The 12,370-nt window shown below is 35.4% G+C and overlaps 2 protein-coding genes across 2 annotated transcripts; one reads left to right on the top strand and one right to left on the bottom strand.

Moving 5' to 3' along the window:
* Positions 1 to 4,917: 4,917 nt before the first annotated feature.
* Positions 4,918 to 8,279, top strand: LOC109170103. The gene is made up of 5 exons (XM_019319062.1): positions 4,918 to 5,318; positions 5,469 to 5,542; positions 6,672 to 6,807; positions 6,907 to 7,191; positions 7,751 to 8,279. The coding sequence occupies exons 1-5, from the start codon at positions 5,190 to 5,192 to the stop codon at positions 8,000 to 8,002; spliced, it is 876 nt and encodes a 291-aa protein (XP_019174607.1). The 5' UTR covers positions 4,918 to 5,189; the 3' UTR covers positions 8,003 to 8,279.
* A 364-nt stretch (positions 8,280 to 8,643) lies between these two features.
* LOC109170102 (annexin D1) lies at positions 8,644 to 11,072 on the bottom strand. The gene is made up of 5 exons (XM_019319061.1): positions 10,873 to 11,072; positions 9,994 to 10,139; positions 9,685 to 9,903; positions 9,239 to 9,451; positions 8,644 to 9,161 (listed from the first exon to the last, which is right to left on the bottom strand). Exons 1-5 carry the CDS (start codon positions 10,946 to 10,948, stop codon positions 8,865 to 8,867), a joined length of 951 nt encoding a protein of 316 aa, XP_019174606.1. The 5' UTR covers positions 10,949 to 11,072; the 3' UTR covers positions 8,644 to 8,864.
* Positions 11,073 to 12,370: the final 1,298 nt, after the last annotated feature.

The raw sequence follows: 12,370 nt of genomic DNA, 5'->3' as shown, positions 1-12,370 counted from the left end.
CATTTGGGTTTAACTTTAACATGCTAGATTATTCATAAATGACAACCCGTGTGTTAGTCCAAGGCATTATTAGTAGGGGTGTGCATACTTTGGATAATTTTCGGATAACCGACCGAACCGACAAAGTTCGGTTAACCGTTTTCGAACTGAACTTTTTCTGTTCGGTTAATGGTTAAAGGAATTTTAAAACTTTGGTTAACGGTTAATTCGGTTCGAAAGGTCGGTTAACCGAATTAACCGAACGGTTAACTGAAGTTTTTAATATATATATAAATAATAATATAAATATAAATATTAATTTGAAGTTATGGATGTTTGGAGTTTATAATTCATGTTTTATATATTTTGTTATGAATTTATTATGATATTTATTTTATTTTAATTGAATTTATTATTTTAGGTGTTATTTTTAGAATTTTAAATTTTAGCTTTAAAAGTTCGGTTAATCGGTTAACCGACCGATTAACCGAAAAAAATTTCGGTTCGGTGAATTCGATAGAGCAAACTTCGGTTCGGTTAACGGTTAAAGGAAAAAAAAACTTCGGTTAATTCGGTTCGGTTAAAACGGTTCGGTTAACCGATTGAACACCCCTAATTATTAGTGGTTCAGATATCCTAATTAACTTTTTAAATAAATTATTAGCATGAACTATCCTTCCCACAAATGACTAAGGGTGTGTTTGCCTGTTTGGTTCGCACATGGGAATTGGAATCAGAATTCGGAATGGGTATCAAATACTTGGTAATGATAATGGATTTTGGTGGAAGTATTTAACATGTTTAGTAGTAGGGTGGAATGAAAATGGTTACTAATAGTAGTGCTTGAAAATGAATAAGGGAATGAAACTCTTATTTTATTTGGGTATAAATTTTTTAATTGATGGGATATTTGAAACCCATAGTAGTATTCTAAAAACTTATCAACCAAACAATAACCATCACTTTCATACCCTGGACAAAACCCATCAACCAAACACACCCTAAGTTAGTAGAACATGATTTTTGTATCGTTCAATTCTTGTTAATACTTTATTGATCAAACTTGGAGGGTGTGGTTGAGTGGAAGAAACTCATCTATCCTTAACCAAAGGTCAAAGGTTTGATCATCGACTTGTCTATTATATATTGAGTTAATACCCAAAATCACCCTCGACTATAGTGGTTTTTCTCAATTTCGTCCTAAACGACTTTGGTGACCTAATATCGTCCCAGACTTTTGTGTTTCGCTCAATTTAGTCCTCCATTTGTTATTCCGTCAAATTGGTGTTAAATTAAGAGACAATTCAGTAATGTCAATATTGATCTCTCTTTACTTTCAACTTGTGAAGTGCGAAATTCCTCCTTCTTGTACGAATTACACCCATAATTACTCCCGGACCTGCAAATCAAATTTTATATTTACAGTTTTAGAAGTAATTCTGGGAGTAATTTGTAAAAAAAAAAAGGATTTCGCAGTTCACATGTCTATGAGTAAAGAGATGCCAATATTAAAATTACTGAATTGTCTATTTATTTAACACCAAATAGACAAAATAACAAATGAGAGACTAAATTGAGCAAAAACACGAAAGTCTAGGACTAAATTGAGCGAAACACAAAAGTCTTGGACGATATTAGGTCACCAAAGTCGTTTAGGACGAAATTGAGAAAAACCATTATAGTCGAGGACGATTTTGGGTATTAACTCATTATATATTCCCAAAGTTTAAAAACAAATTTTATGTGAAATCATATCAAGTAAATCCGTTTTAATTAAAAAAGAAAAGGCTAAATTTCTCTAGGGATTAATTGGGCGGCGAGATTTGAGGTAGTAATGAGGGTGGTGATAATGTAGTTTAGTGCACAAATGTTGAAAAGGGTAGAGGACTTTTAATGTGTAAAGCTGCTTTTAAGGAATCTTGTGGGATTACTTTGTTCGTTGGGTGTGTTTCAAGTTATGGTTGCAGTGCAGTGCAATGGCTTGGCAGGTTTTTCGAATCATTATAACCCACATGCCTCTCTTCTTCCCTCCCACCTTTTACTTTTTTTTTTTTTTTTTTTAAATGTTTAAATTAGTTACCAAATTACATATAAATGTATAATTGACAATTCAACTCAAAAAAAAAATAATTATGTTCCTGTCTAAAATTATATAATTTGATTGGTTATCATTCTATTAAAAATTACTCTATATTACTTCAATAATTTTAAAACTTAGAAAAGCTTATTTTTTACGCCCTTAGTCTCCGGCTGTTATGAAGAATAGTGTTTGTCTTTGGTAGGGAGACGAAGAAAACACTTCCATGTTGGAAGAGCTTAGCTTTTCTTTGCGTCCATGCCAGAGACAAAGTGTTTTCTTCGTCTCCGGCTTGGAGACGAACAACTTTTTTTGTTCACGGGTGGAGATGAAGACAAAATGGTAGGTTATGTTGATTTTTTTTTTAATTTACAATTATTAAAATAAATTGTAAAATACTAATTTTTAAATAAAATGATCGTGACATAAGTGATAACTAGATAAACATGTCAAATCTGATCGAATTGTATAATTTTAGACCGTTCATAGATCTAATTACATTTCTTTTCTAATTAAATGGTTTAATTACTTTGGTAACTAATTTAAGCTTTTTTCTTGTTTGTTAATAACCTAAAATTTCTAGAATTATATATTAAACTCCATGGATCCCACACAAATTAAAAAATACAATCCAACTTTTGCTTCTTTATTTGATGTATAACCTAAGAGTAGCTTGAAAACCCAGCCAAACCTTAAAACAGTGCTGCCGACTTGGTTACTCCATTTCTGCGGTTATGTGGTTTAAGAGCGTTTAACATATCTACTTGATTAAGTTTTTGAAGTTGACTAGTGTGGAGATTGATTCACGGTGCATAGAGTTAACACAATGAATAATTGGGAAGATACTTGGACAACTCACGATTTATCTTAGGACTCTTAGGTATGAGTTCTGGGGGTTTAAGATTAATCTAACATAAGATAAGAAATTTAATATATTCCAAAAAAACAGAGCTAGCTATTCGGTCTACAAAATGAGTAGTTGGGTGGGCTAGAGCATGCTTTTTGTACTTAAAATGATCATGAGTCACGAGTTTAATTCTTACCAACACATTTTCAATTGAATATGTTCCATAGATCTTCTTAGTACATGCTATTTGGTATTGCAATAATGAAGATAAGGGTTCATGATTTAATAGTATATCTTATACCACGTCACTTAAGCTATCAAAGCCTGCCCATTGGTCGAGTTTTTTGTGGGCCCATAATTAAAATAACAGAGGAGAGTGACTGTCAACCGGTGACTACTCATGTGGTATGGGTACCATGCGTGTTTTTAAATGTGAAACTTTTTTCTCATCTACCAAAAGTTCCAAAATAGCAAATGAAACTCCTCTCTTTTCTTATGTTACCTTCACTCCTTTCTTCTAATAAGAAAACCAAAAAATAAGTTACCTTCACTCCTTCTTTCTTCTAATAAGAAAACCAAAAAATAATAATAATAATAAGAAAAACTCATGGAAAGCCATCATTAGAAATTTAGAATTGCAGTTTTCAAAAAAAAAAAAAAAAATAGAATTGCATTGAGCAATAGGTTGGTCTACCATATTGAGGTAGGTAAGGATTATAGTTTGAGTTGAAAGCTTGGGCTGGATCCATACTTCTCTAAAGTGATTTATTTATGGAACTGGCCTGGTGCAACATTTTTATTATTATTTTTATATGTTTTTTTAAAAAATGGAACGGAACAGTTTGCACCAATGACTGACGGCGAAATGTAACGGATAGAATCCCAACCATAACAGCTAGCCAGAGCCCAAAGGTATTTGAACGGTTCTATTTCAAAATAATGGTATAAAACGCGTAGCATGGCCAGACATTATTACGCCAAAAAAGTCAACTAATACAGCATCCAACCAAAACCCAGGGACCAGTATTACTGTAACGGTTGAACTAATACCCTGATTTCGCGTTAACTTTTCATTTACTCTTGCTTCCAAAAAAATTACGGAATTGATAAGTTTTATCTAAATTCATAGTATTTGTCCTTTGAGTTACTGCATGAGTAAATCGCGAGTCAAGCATTCTACACAAAGAATCTAATTCACATCCTCTAAGATCTTTTTTCCGTTTTTAGTGAGATTTGAAACCCAATTCTTACACTGTCGTGATTTCAAATTAGGCAACAAATCACTACGCTAAATCTTGATCAATTTTTTTTATTAATTCTCTCAACTAGTCGTCTAACAATCATACATCTAGACTAATTTTATTATTGTCGATCAAAAATATAAACTTGAGACATCTGATTAAGTTGGAAGAGACTCACGATATCTTATATATATTTAGAAAGAAAAGAATATAGTAACATAACGCTTGAAGTAGCAGTAATAGTTGCTCGAAAGTCAAACTTTGATAAGGTTACAGAAAGTGGAAGCAAACAGAGGGAGGGAGAGAGAAGATGGTTCCTTCTGTGTAGAGAAGAGGAGGGTTACTTTATCGTCACATGAAGCATAACATCACATGATTGCCGTATCGTGTCATGTAAACCTCCGTTACATTTCTTGACGTTAACGCCCCTCTACACCTTTTCTGTTTATGAGGGGCAACATAGGAAATAGGAACAGTGGTGCCCACCTGCCATCTACACGTGCCTGCCAAGCTGTGGCACATGCGATCGGGAATTTTTTTTTTTTTTTTTTTTTTAAAAAACAGAAAAGATATGAGTGAGAAGGAAGGCGAAGGCGGAAATAAAATTCAAAAAATAAAAAATAAAAATAAATTTATGCTCTCTCTCTCTCTACCGTCTACCACTGTCCCCACACCCACTATGGACATTGTAGGGGTAACGTCGACGTTTCTAAAACCCATATATACCCTTCACTCTCTCACTCTATCTATGGTATACGTAGCTCCCAAGTCCCAACAAACAAAGAGAGAGAAAGAAAGAGAGAGAGAGAAGAAATCGCAGAGAGAATTCCATTGCAGTGGAATAGTGTAGTAGTACTGGGGGACTGTGGGGAGTAGTAGATTCCAAGAAATCTGTCAAACAAGGAACAAATTCTTTCCGAGGTCATCGTGGTCATTTCATTCTCGCCTCTGAGATTCCAACGCAGAGAGGAGGAGGAAGAAGGAGAAGAATAGAAATCTGTGGAGTGAGTTTGGATTTTGATTGGAGCATTCACGAGACAGGAATATGGAGAGGAGCACTCCGGTGAGGAAGTCACACACTTCGACGGCAGATCTGCTTACCTGGTCGGAGAATCCGCCGGAATTTTCCCCAGCTTCCGCCTCTGCACCTCGTTCCTCCGCCCGCTCCCACCAGGTCTTTCCTCAAAATCGACACTTTTTTATTTTTTATTTTTCATTTTTTTTTAAATTTTTGAAAAGTGTATTATTGGTTGATTGATATAATAAAGAAAAATGTAACGTTTGTTTTATTTTTATTTTTATTTTTTATGACATGAAATTGCAGCCGTCAGATGGGATCCAGAAAGTGGTGTTCGGAGGTCAAGTGACGGATGATGAGGTCGAGAGCTTGAATAAAAGGTCAAAGATATACCTGACTCCTCTCTCCACATCACGCCTTTTAGATTAGTGTCATTTTGATATATTATTATGCTATAATAATAACTATTATTCTCCGTGAAAACATTATGGTATATGTTTTTTGAATTATATTGTTTCATTCTTATGATTTTTGTGAGTTGTCCAAAATTCAAATACATAATTTGTCTGAGATTAATTAATGCTGAAATGGCAGAACCGAGGGGTAGGGCGGGGTAGTAGGGTTTTGGGGGGTGGGGGGGGGAAGATTGTTGCAGAACAGACATTACAGAGGATTTGTTTTCTTGTTATTCTTTGGCTGCTTTCTTCACGGTTTTGTCAACAATGTTTGTCCTTTGCTCCATTGTTTATATTTTTCAAATGTTCAAGAACTCTGTAATATTTTGCCTCTTTTTTATATCTTTTAAATTAGCTTTCTGACAACAAGTCACTGTAAGTTTTCCTTGTTTGGTGTAATCAGTTAATGGAAAGTGTACAGACTACGGAGTATTTTTGTTTCCTTCTCCGCTACTCATTTGATCATTCTGTTGTCCCATTCTAATGCAAAATGTTACAATGATTAATTGATTTGTTTATGCTTAAATGTGTTTTCCCCTCTCCTTTCAACTGGTTTCTATACGGGGGATGCTTTCATACCATGAAATTCTTGAGCTATGCATTACTCCATTCAGTTGCCCTGCCAAATCTGTTGTTTTTTAAAGTCAATTTTGTATCTCGATTAGTATCGAGCGCCTAGCTGCTATATAGGGATACACTTCCCCTTGCTGCCATCTATATGTTCAACTCCTATATTTATGTTAGTTGAAATTACTCTCTGTATTTGATTTTCTTCCAACTATATGCTGCATTGTAATGGACCTGCCATAAAGATCTGATCTTGTCACCATCCATAGAGTGCAGACATAAGATGGGTGTATCAATGACTTGCTAGATTATGTGTTGTGCTCAATTACTTTTTCTGCTTACTTTTCGTTTGTATAGTTTCCCTCTTTTAGGATACAAGAATCAAGTTACTGCTTATATATTAGAATAGTGACTGAATAACATCTTCCCACCTCCGAAATAGTTGCTTTGAGATGTGCTGATGCAGTTAGGTTTGGCAATGTCTCAGGAAACCATGTTCAGGTTATAAGTTAAAAGAGATGACAGGTAGTGGAATTTTTGCATCGACCGGTGAAGAGGACATGCTAGAATCTGAGATTGCAAATGCTACTCCAAGCAACAAAACTGGACTGCGAATGTATCAGGTACATTAGTACATGTCACAGCATTTGGTATTTGATGAATTATGAGGGTGATGGTTAGCACCACTCTAATGATTTAAACATTTCATTATGTCCCCACAGCAAGCTGTTGCTGGCATGAGCCAAATTTCATTTGGTGAAGATGAAGCTGTTTCACCGAAGAAGCCAACTTCACTGCCTGAAGTGGCAAAGCAGCGGGAGCTAAGTGGAACACTAGAGAGTGAGGCAGATGCAAAGTTGAAGAAGCAACTTTCTGATGCAAAATGCAAAGAGCTTAGTGGGCATGACATCTTTGCCCCGCCACCTGAAATCAAGCCTCGACCATTAACTGCTCGGGCATTGGCATTAAGAGAAAGCATTACCATTGGAGAGCCTGCTCCCAATCACGTATGTATACTACCCTAAGCTTTATCATGAATGGTATAGTTCGTATGTGGGAAATTGGTATAATTCTGACTAACCTATTTTAATAGGCCTGACCAGTAGAACATGCTAAATTTATGAATGTTGAGGATAATAGTCCTGACCGAGTGGTCTGAGAAATTCCACTCTATCTGTATTTTCCGATGCTTTTGATTCTTTTGAAATTTAGCCGTTTATACTTTCTCAAACTATAGTCACAGTACATATGTGGGAAATTGTTATAATTCTGACTAACCTATTTTAATAGGCCTGACCAGTAGAACATGCTAAATTTATGAATGTTGAGGATAATAGTCCTGACCGAGTGGTCTGAGAAATTCCACTCTATCTGTATTTTCCTATGCTTTTGATTCTTTTGAAATTTAGCCGTTTATACTTTCTCAAACTATAGTCACAGTTGGTAACTGTTGAACTTCAGTCTGCATATATTCATGCGGCTATGCTTGGGATTTTGTGATTCATCTAGGTTCATATCCCCTGCAATTAGTACATTTCATTACATGCTTTTTCATATCTCTTGCAGGATCCTGAAGCCAGTGAAGAAGTTGTCAAGACAGCAAAGAAAATTCCCAACCAGAAGCTTGCAGAGCTGTCAGGAAATGACATTTTCAAGGGAGATACTCCCCCAGCACTGGCAGAGAAGCACCTAAGCTCCGCAAAGCTGCGAGAAATGAGTGGTAGTAACATATTTGCAGATGGAAAAGTAGAATCTCGGGACTTCTATGGTGGTGTCCGCAAGCCTCCTGGTGGTGAGAGCAGTATTGCGTTGGTGTAACTTGTTAGGTCTAACTCAAATCGGTTCATATCATCTTTCACCATTTGTGTTTCCTTCTCTTATTTGTAGCAGGGGTCGTTTTTCTTGTGATGTGACCATGTGTTTTTTACCGGGTTTGTTGTGTGTTAGGCTTCATTAACAAGTCAACCAGAGCTATGAACCATTTAGCTAATTGGGTTGTATTGTTCATAAATCTATGTTTTGGTTGTCCGTGTGTATGAAGATGGCTGTGCACTGGATTTAATTTACACTCAAAATGCTTCTTGGTTTTGATTTTTCTTAACTGCCAACAGCCTAGGTTGTCTCGAAATACAATTACTATATTGTTAACTTTGATTTATGGAGTTTGTAGGCTTGTTATTAGATGTGTTTTGGGTGAAACTTATTTTATTGCCCTCGCTGGTAGAGAGGACCACAAAAACTCAAAAAAGGTAAATCAGCTTGAGCTGTTTATAGTTCAACAACTCCAATTAAAAAGGCCGCTCCATCAATTATTGAATCATTGAATCAATTGTTTGACCAATTTGATTGAAATGACTCATGTACACCGTTCACTATATGTACATAATCTAAATTGGAGCTTAAAATATTAGCCTTCAATGCATTAAAAAGTGGTTCAAAGGATTGTGGAGTTTGGAAAGTGGAGACCAGGAAAAGACAATCAATTCTGTAATAATAACACGATATTACAGGTAAATCCAAGTTCTCGCTGCAACAAGGGTATGCAAATCCTTGAAAGATAAAACAACATTTAAAACACACAAAAGTAACATGGAGATCACAAAGTAGAATTCTTTAAAAGCCCTATAGCAGATAACTCTGAGTCTCTCATTATTATGTATCGATATGGTTTATCTCATCTTCAAATGTCGCCATGGCCAAGCAAAGCCAAGAGCATGTCTTCATAGTCACCATGGGTGTCTTTGGCAATGGCCCGGTCTAGAGGGATGCTATTCACTTTCTGGAACTCCTCAGCTATGACCTTCAAATCAACCTCAGCTCTCGTTGCAACAACTCTTGTCAGGTCGCTTTCGTCTGTGCCCCTCTTGTTGATTGCACCGCGAAGTACCTCAACAAAGTACTTCTCAGGGTAGAGAAGAGACTGGATAGTAGCTCTTAGTATTGCAGGGAATTCATCCTTTTCATCAGCTTCCAAATCCTACAAATACCAGATGAATTCATAACAGTAGAGTAAATTGAACTGCAAACAACATAGAGCAGCGATGAGGTCTGTACCTTGAGAATATCTTGTCCATATTCATCTCTATAGTGATTCAAGGTTGCATTGATCTGGGATTTGCTCCTTGTGGCCAGAATTCTAATCACATCATCATCAGCATAGCACTTGTCTGAGATCTTCTCATGCAGGATTTTAGCCTCACGCTTAGCAAGAGTCATGTTCACCTCATCACCCCCGTAGCGATATGAGGTCACCAGAAGTACCAAAAGCTGGAAAATGAGTAAATGTGGAATGTCAATAATCTAATACCAGTGACTTGAGAGAAGTCCATATTCTCACTTGGTTAAGGTCACATATACATATATATACAGACTGTCCACTGTCCACATAAATGGTTACTCTTTTACTAGGCAAAAGTACAAGAAGCAACATCGTTTATAAACTCAGGTTCAAGCATGCATTTCAAGAAAAGAGGTAATAAGGAATATCAGTATTGTTATACCTTGCGGAAGTCCCCAGTTGTGTGCTGTGCAACATCCTCTTCAAGGGATTTCTTATAACGAGCATGATAAGCTTCTCTGACAACAATCAATTCCTTAGGTGACCTTGTGCAGGCAATCTCCACAAGCACTTGATTGCTTGCTGTCCACTTCTTAGTTGCTTCATTGGCCAAAAATGCATCACGTTCTGGAGGGTCCAGTGTCCAGAGCAATACAATTTTCTGTCATAATTTAAGAAAAGAAATCAATAGGTCTCTTGTGAAGTCATTTTGCAGGAACCACATTCAACATTTCAATCCTTGTTCTCAAACCTCAAAATCATGTGAGAGTTCCCTATCTAACTCCTTGAGGATGTCTTCACCATAGGTGTCAGCATAAGCCTGACGAATCGACTTGCGCTGAGCAGCATTTCTATGAGCCAAAATTGATATGATCAACTTCTCATTTGTCCCCCATCCTGAAACAAATAGTGAATTCCATCAAGACAAGAGAATCAATAATCAATAATCCTGTAATATCCAAAGAACAAAGAACAACAAACGCAGGTAGTTTGCAAATTTCAAATCTAAAAAGAAGAAGGATCCAAAAAATCAAAGATCAAACTAAATCAATCTGAAAGCTAGTGATATCGCACTACAGTGGAGGCTTGCAGGGAAGCACGTATCTACTACATATGTGGTAATTGGTATGCTTATTTCCAATTTGCCTACTTGCGATACTAAAGTTTTCCTGAGCATTAGAATAAGTCATCAATTTTCAACAGTAATTCCAGAAAGAGATGAAAATCACACGAATATACGGGAAATCGAGAGATTCTGTTGATCAGGAAACTAGATCAGAGTTAATCAGAAAGAAGATTTTCATGGATCAAGTTTGCTAAGTACTTATCACAATCATCCTGCAGAAATAAGCTCCAAAAAGCAAAAAACCAAATGAACGCCATGATCCAAAAAAAAAAAAAAACTGTAAGTATATGCCGAAAACTTTTCAGAGAATATGCACTTAGTACACATCAACAAGATCATATAGTCAACAAAGTAAAAAACAAGTATACTTAGAAGGTTCAAAGATCAAAACAACTAGAGATGAAATCCACCATCCATGCAAGCATACGCTTACTAGATCAAAGCAGTACAGATAAAAAACAAAAACACGACGGCGATGGAGAAATGATCGGAAGAGAGGAGGACCTTTGAAGGCAGTACGGAGTTGTTCACAGTCGTCGGAAACCGGAGGGACACATGCCGGAATACTGAGAGTTGACATCGCCGCTGATTGATTGCCGCGTCACGAAAACGATAGTAGATGTGGAGACTGGAGGCAGAGTAGTGTGATCCGCCAACTCCGTTGCCTTTTTAAGCTTAAAAAATTTATTAAAAAATAAAAATAATTGTTAAGAAACATTCTTGATTGAGGTGTGGTCCAATTATACCCTACATTTTTTAATTTTTAATGTTAACTTTTATTGTATTTGGTATAATTGTAAAATTTGATCGAACAAATAATTTAGTTTTGGTAAGAAGTAGGTAATAGTCTTTAAAATTATTCATTCAACGCTACGTGGTACGTCCAGAAAATCAGGGACGGCAGTGTGAACGCCTATAATTATGCCAATTTAAGAAATAATCAATTAATATTAATGATAGTGTCCCCACCTTCGTCAGATCCAAGAATTCTGATCTCAAAAAGATAAAAATTTATCGGATTTTATAGACAACTGTCCTCTTACTTTTTTTACAAACACCATAATTGTATATTTTATTTTATTTAGTTTTATTTTTCGGAGTTGACTGTTTACTGCTGTCGGTGAAAATTAGTTAGTATTTTTAACCAAGTTTTTATTAAATTACGTAATTAACCTTTTTTATATTTAATAGAAATGACTGAATATTTTTAATGATATTGGAGGTGAGAAAAATCGTGTTGCAATGGTGCATGCACCGATGACAAATTAAAGCGTGGGGATACCTTTGAACAAACATCATAATTCATAATCATTACAAAGTTGATTGTGTTGGGTAAATTTATAGTTTTGTTTTTCTTTTTTAATACATTACATTTTTCAATTTACTGCATAGTAATTCAAAACCTCTAAAATCTCTATTTAAATATTGTTGATGGAAATAAATTGTGAATTAAGCTACTATCCAAGCAACCTCTCAGTTAGTCTCTGTTATTGAATCTACGTAAGAAGGACTCATCAATTTTGCTAACTATTGTAAGGTATATGGTTTGAATTCTATTAATAATATATAGTTAAAAATGAGATATATGAATTTGACTTTGTTATATGAATATCAATATTAATATACAAATATTTAAGAACATGTAAGTCATTTAACATATATTCGCGATTAAATGAGAATTATATTTGATCAATTATATCTTTCATTTTCCTAACTTTTGCCTTCTTGTGGTGTCACATCTCCTGTTGAGTCCAAGTAAACATTCCCGCTATTTGAGAACCATGTGTGAATCACACTTTGAAAGTGTAAAACCATACTAATACAAAAACATTTATTCGTGACCGAAAAGAGAATTCACGATTCTTGTATAAGGGGGTCTCGGAATGTTAAGAATTCGCAATATTTTTTTTGTAAAAAGGTCACGAACTCATAATAATAACTCTTAAGTTGAATATATAACTTCCCTTTTCGTATTATAAATTACATCAATTGTATATCTATT

Source organism: Ipomoea nil, unplaced genomic scaffold, assembly GCF_001879475.1.
Source record: "Ipomoea nil cultivar Tokyo-kokei standard unplaced genomic scaffold, Asagao_1.1 scaffold3321, whole genome shotgun sequence".
Taxonomy (NCBI): domain Eukaryota; kingdom Viridiplantae; phylum Streptophyta; class Magnoliopsida; order Solanales; family Convolvulaceae; genus Ipomoea; species Ipomoea nil.
The sequence above is the reverse complement of the archived record's forward strand: the minus strand, read 5'-3'. Positions and strand labels throughout refer to the sequence as shown.

Bases quoted from the DNA above. Each gene is read 5' to 3' on its own strand.
- LOC109170103 (XM_019319062.1), top strand. From the start codon at position 5,190: ATGGAGAGGAGCACTCCGGTGAGGAAGTCACACACTTCGACGGCAGAT. The intron at 5,319-5,468 runs GTCTTTCCTCAA...ATGAAATTGCAG, and splicing joins CCTCCGCCCGCTCCCACCAG to CCGTCAGATGGGATCCAGAA. The intron at 6,808-6,906 runs GTACATTAGTAC...ATGTCCCCACAG, and splicing joins CTGGACTGCGAATGTATCAG to CAAGCTGTTGCTGGCATGAG.
- LOC109170102 (XM_019319061.1), bottom strand. From the start codon at position 10,948: ATGTCAACTCTCAGTATTCCGGCATGTGTCCCTCCGGTTTCCGACGAC. The intron at 10,140-10,872 runs GTCCTCCTCTCT...TATTTGTTTCAG, and splicing joins ACTCCGTACTGCCTTCAAAG to GATGGGGGACAAATGAGAAG. The intron at 9,162-9,238 runs GTACAGACCTCA...TGGTATTTGTAG, and splicing joins ATGGACAAGATATTCTCAAG to GATTTGGAAGCTGATGAAAA.